General features: G+C 34.9%; 1 protein-coding gene across 8 annotated transcripts in view; it reads left to right on the forward strand.

Annotated features, from left to right (window-relative positions):
- Positions 1-4,696, forward strand: part of LOC115212530 (orphan steroid hormone receptor 2) — a 204,607-nt gene extending 199,911 nt beyond the window's left edge. For all 8 annotated transcript variants that reach the window (XM_029781356.2, XM_029781357.2, XM_029781361.2 and 5 more), the window contains one exon: positions 2,314-4,696. In XM_029781356.2, coding sequence (XP_029637216.1) covers positions 2,314-2,651 — 338 coding nt within the window. In that variant the 3' untranslated portion in view covers positions 2,652-4,696. The remainder of the gene's footprint in view (positions 1-2,313) is intronic.
- Positions 4,697-6,070: the final 1,374 nt, after the last annotated feature.

Consider the following 6,070-nt stretch of genomic DNA (forward strand, 5'->3'; position numbering starts at 1 on the left):
TAGAAGCTATATGATCTGCTGGATGTGTATTGTCAGTGTGCACACATGACAGAGTGTAAGCACCGTGAGAGAAATGCTAGACATAAGAAGCATCATATGTGGTGTGCAAGAGAGACGTCTGTGCTGGTATGGTCATGTGCTATGTATGGATGAGGAGAGCTGTGTGAAGAAATGTCACTCTTTAACAGTGGAAGGAACTCGTGAAAGAAGGAGACCCAGAAAGACATGGGATGAAGTAGAGAAGCATGACTTTCGAACGTTGGGCTTCACAGAGGCAATGACAAAAGAGCGAGACCTCTAGAGATAGGCTGATTGAGAAGATCTGGCAAGGAAAGTGAGCTCACAGCTGTAGTCTACACCAGTGTTACATAACCAGCCTATTTAAAAAGTACCTTTGAATCGTCAGGCGACATACTGTGCTTGAGAAGACCTCTTGAGTCAAGTAAACCAAAATCAAATGGAAATTGTAGTTGTGGCTGATACCAGTGCCGCCTGACTGGCTCCCATGCTGGTGGCATGCATTAAGCACCATTCATGCGTGGGTCGTTGCCAGTGCCGCCTGACTGGCTCCCCGTGTCAGTGGAATGTAAAAAGCACAATCCAAACGTGGTCGATGCCAGCATCCCTGCCCTGACTGACTCCTGTGCCGGTGGCCCGTAAAAAGCTCCATCTGAACGTGGCTGATGCCACTACCACCTGACTGACTCCCTTACCAGTGACATGTAATAAGCACCCACTACATTCTTGAGTGGTTGGTGTTAGGAAGGGCATCCAGCTGTAGAAACATTGCTAGATCATATTGAAGTCTGGTGTGGCCTCCTGGCTTGCCAGTCCCCAGTCAAACCATCCATCCCATGCCAGCGTGGAAAACGGATGTTAAACAATGATGATGATGTAGAGAAAAGTTATTTCCGCTATACTTTCAGTCCTTTCTGGATCAAGGTATAAGAAAAATTAGGTGAAAAAATATATTTACTGTTGCAATATATTAATTCTTGCAGGTTAGTAGTTGGAGGGAAAGCATAAACAGGTAAGAAAGTTCTGAGAAACAAATGTTTGACACATGGGAATAGGTTCGGTAAAGAAAGTCTAGAAAAATATTCATTGAGACTCTGCAAGCCCTCAAAGTCAAAACAGGGTAGATTGGTATTGCAAGCATTTCAAGTCAACCTGAGATGCATGAAATAATACATTAGGATATGACAGGAATCATTAGGGAAACTGGGTTGGACAATAGTGACTTGCTACTTGTGGTCCTTCAGCATTTGACACTTCGTTCATCACCATTTAATATCCATGTTTCATGTTTCTCAAAATGAAAATCGAAATCGATCAACATCAATGGTAATTGTAGCTGTGATACTAGTGCCGATGGCACATAAGAGAACCATCCGAATGTGGCCATTGCCAGCGCCGCCCCGACTGACCTCCGTGCCGGTGGCACGTAAAAAGCACCATCCAATCGTGGTCGTTTGCCAGCCTCGTTTGGCACCTGTGCAGGTGGCACGTAAAAAGCACCCACTACACTCAGGGAGTGGTTGGCGTTAGGAAGGGCATCCAGCTGTAGAAACACTGCCAGATCAGACTGGGCCTGGCGCAACTTCTGGCTTCCCAGACCCCAGTTGCACCGTCCAACCCATGCTAGCATGGAAAACGGACGTTAAACGATAATGATGATGATGATGATGCTGGCATAGGTCGAACAGTTTAACAGAATCTAGTGGGTCCAAGGACTGCATCATGCACCAGTGACTGATTTGCCATGGTTTCTATGGCTGGATGCGCTTCCTTACACCAACCACTTTATGCACACAAGCAAATCACCAATCATTATTATCATGTATTTATAGCATAGATTTTGTGGCTGGATTCCCTTCATATTGCCAGCCCCTTTTAGGACAGACTGTATTTTTATCATACCTCCAGCAATTGAGGTTATCTACCAAGACTAACATGGTCATTCTATCATTTAACCCTTTCGTTACTGTATTTATTTCGAGATGCTCTGTGTTTCTTTCAATTACTTTAAATATAACAAAGAATTTAGTAAAATAACTTAGTTATCATTAAGCTAGTGTTAGGAACATAAATTGTGAGTAAGGTTTGGTGGAAGATTTTAATTCAAAACTTATGAAAACAAGACATTTATACTACAGAGCCAGAGCCGGTTTCAGCCCGGTTGGTAACGAAAGGGTTAAAAGATATCTTTCATTATTGTTGTTGATGTTAATATCCTTGTTAAAATGTTTGTGTTTCTCATTGTTGAAATATAGCTTTAAATTTTTTTTTTGTTTCTTTTTATTACTTACTCAGATAATACATGCAAAGGAAGCAAGCAAGTGGAGCGGTTTCAAGAAAAGGCCCATATAGAACTGCGGCATCATATCCAAGAACTACATCCACAAAATCAAAACAGACTCTCAAAATTACTTTTACGTTTACCGCCACTGCGTTCAGTTAACCCAAGCATTATGGAAGAATTATTCTTCTCTGGTTTAACTGGTAGTGTTCAGATAGACAGCATAATTCCACACATTCTCAGGATGGAAACAGCTGAATACAATTCTCAGATGGTTGGTCAATGTGCACCAGAAATGACAGAACCTTCGGCTGAAACAGAAATATCTGCTACCAGTAATTCAAGTACATAGTCTAATATGAGACTTGTGGATTAGGACACTGTTAAAAAGAAAGTTAATTATCAGTTTGGGAACTGAATTGCTCTGTAGGTTGCGTTTTACATCTGAATCAAAGGGTTCTAGGAAAATACCAATCACTAACTCAGCAAACATCTCTAAAAAAAAGAAGCTAACTGTTAGTGAAAGTGGTATGGCTGCTTATGGGACAGTGTAAGCCTCAGAAGCATAGGCTCTTTTCATATGACAGGCTTTATTTTTTTTCTTTGTATAATTTTTGGGGTTATGTATATTTGTTAGAAATTTTAGTTATAGGAGGAATAATCCCAACGAACATTATGTAGAGAAAACTAGCCTATTTTTCTTTAGACTGTGATATTCAAGCAAATAATTACTCTAGACTGAGGTAGCTTCATAACAGGATTTTGCAAGGATGCCTTAATGTTGCAACTAGCCTAGATGACTAACTGTTTATTTTCGTTATTCTTCAGATGAGGATGTAATATTTTAGCTGCTTTTATGTTGGCTTATCAGTTCTCAGCAACATGTCTCTTAACTTTGTCATCTTCACAGAGGGTTTTCATTTATCTGCTATTGTACAAATGAGGGTCTAAAATGAAAATATATTTATAGTTATGAATGAAAATCTGATCCTAGTTGGTGCATTTGTGAAAATACAAAACAAAATATTTCAAGAGGAAGAGAAAAAAGATCTTGAAGGTATAATATTAATATAACTTTTTCTACGTATGAATGAGATTTGTCACACTTTCATCTATTTACTAAACATTTTTATTTACTCATCATTTTCATCTCCGAGTTCATCAGCTATCAGCAACATTAATCTTCATTTCCATTCATTGATTTGTCTTGTACACAAAACCTTAGCTTAATGTTAAGCTACATTGACAATATTTATTCATTTATTTTAAATTAAAGATTAGCAAAAATTTATTGTATTTTTATCTATTGTATGATTGTATAGTTAGGTACTCTATTTTAGCGAACCATCAACGAGTTTTCATTTAGTCACCTATTTTTATAGCAGTTTATAAAAATCTATTTTAACTTCAACGTTATTTTGAGGAAATGATTGCTCTGATATGATGGTAAACTTGATTAAAACAACAGAAAGTTAATTCATTAGTATGATTTAATAACATGCAAAATTTGTGCAAATTTGTATTTTATAGTTTTTTTTTTTCCTGACAGTGTTCTCTCCCTTCATAAATATGTCCAAAACAAAAACCACTATTACTAACAGAAGAATTAATTTATATAGAAAATCCGTTACTAAATTTCTCCAGTTGGATTTCTAAATCAAGTTTTTGATAAAGTTAGATGCTTCTAAAACCTAAAGAGTTATGATCTTAACTGTTGTCATAATTTTCTTTTGATGTAATCAAAGCGTTATCCCCCCCCCCACTACCGTCACTGTTGTTTTTTCGATATGATTTTGTTATGATTTTTAGTAAAAGCATTCATATTTATCTTTATATGGGATTCTCTTCTGAATTTAATACATATTTCAATGTTGATTATATATTTTTGCTTACATGTGTAATGGGCGAATATGTTTGTTGAATTTATATTTTGTCTTATTAATTGTTCAAAATTATATTTCTGCTAAAAACACTGCCTTCAAATAAAACACCATAGAGTTTCTGAAAGAAAAAAAAAAAGAACCCCAAAAAGCAAAACCCCCAAATACCCCAAAGTAATAAGGGCCCTGGTATAACAAGAAAACACTTCTCTTATGTTCTTTCATTATTGAAACCTAAACATTGCTTTTATTATGATCTTAAGAGCTGAGCATACCATAATAATTAAATTGATGAAATTTAGAAATGTTTTGCATAAAATAACATTTGTTTGCCAGCATATCTCAACATTTATCATCTCTAATTTTTTTAGCAGTTCATAGTGCCAGACAACTACTTTGCCATTGTTCTGAGATTAGGTTCTATCATACATACATACATACATGGCTGTTTAACTACAGAGATGTTTTATTTTTTTTTGTTTCTTAAAATTTTACAGTGAAATTTGAATAAGCTTTTGAAAATTGGCATAAAACACCACACTAACAGCTAATATAGTTTTGATGCTATTGTATAATAAAAATAACTTTGTAAAGGTATTTTAACAATAATTGTATTTTTTTGTGATGTCTAAATTTCTTTTTTAATATCTCAAAGTTTTGAGAACCTAATGTTTAATTCATTCTTGTCTAAAATTATTCTTTCTTAAACAAGACTTCTTCAATTGTCTGCATTTATGAACTTTTGGTTCAGTCGAAACTTTATCATTTGTACTGTACAAACAATAACAATAATATTCATGATCAGTTAACTTAATGGTGTGTTGTGTGTATGTGTGTGTGTACATGTGTGCATAGTCCAGTACAGTGCAATAATATACTGAAAATAGTTATAACTAGATAAATCAGGAATGCAGTTTCAAGTCTTGCTATCAGAAATAGGAACTACAGCTCTTCATCCATAAAAAGTTAGAAGAAATTGGTAGGTAAAATAGAAAAATAATAATCAGGTTAAAATTAGTCAAGCTATTTTAAATTTATATTTCTAAAATTTTATCTGGTACTAAATATATTTGTATAATATTGAACATGTTAATGTATTGCAGGAAGTGATCAGGGCAGTGGGTGTAATCAAATTTCAAATTGGGTGGAATTGAAATTTTTGGAAAACTAAAAGGTGTTTAAAATTTGAACCCCCAAATCTTTATATTAATTTAAATTGTTTTGAATTACAGATTTTATTTTAGTTTAATTTTATTTTTTACTTGATCCTATTCTCATTTTTGTTTTATGAAAAACAGATCTTAGTTTTTATCATTTTAAAGTTTCTAAATCTGACTCATAGATATGAAATATGCCAATGGGTGGTTATTTGAGGTACATATGATAATTTTTGTTCAACGAATGTTAACTTTAGAAATTTTAGTAAAATATAAAATGCTTTTGGACATAGCAAAATCTTGCCTGTATCCATCAAATGTTTTGCAGTCCACATATTTTAGACACAACCTCTTGTGGCATTGGTTTCTAAAAACGAGGTATTGTTGTTCAAGCCCAGGTCAGATCTGATTGGGCAGGTCATAGGTATTTTAGTTGTGATTATTATTATTATTATTATCATAATTATGCAGCGCAAAATGCTTAGTAGCATTTTGTCCACCTTTACTTTCTGAGTTCAAATTCTGCTGAGGTTGACTTTGACTTTCATCCTTTTGGGGTACCACTGTAGTATTGGGGGTCAATGTAATTGAGTAGTCCCCACCACCAAAATTTCGGGCCTTATGTCTTTTGTAGAAAGGATTATTATTATTATTATTATTATATTTATTCAGGTGGCAATCTAGCAGAATTGTTAGCATGCTGGGAAAAATGCCTGACAGCATTTTTGCTCATC

This window comes from Octopus sinensis, linkage group LG1 (genome assembly GCF_006345805.1).
Source record: "Octopus sinensis linkage group LG1, ASM634580v1, whole genome shotgun sequence".
Lineage (NCBI taxonomy): Eukaryota > Metazoa > Mollusca > Cephalopoda > Octopoda > Octopodidae > Octopus > Octopus sinensis.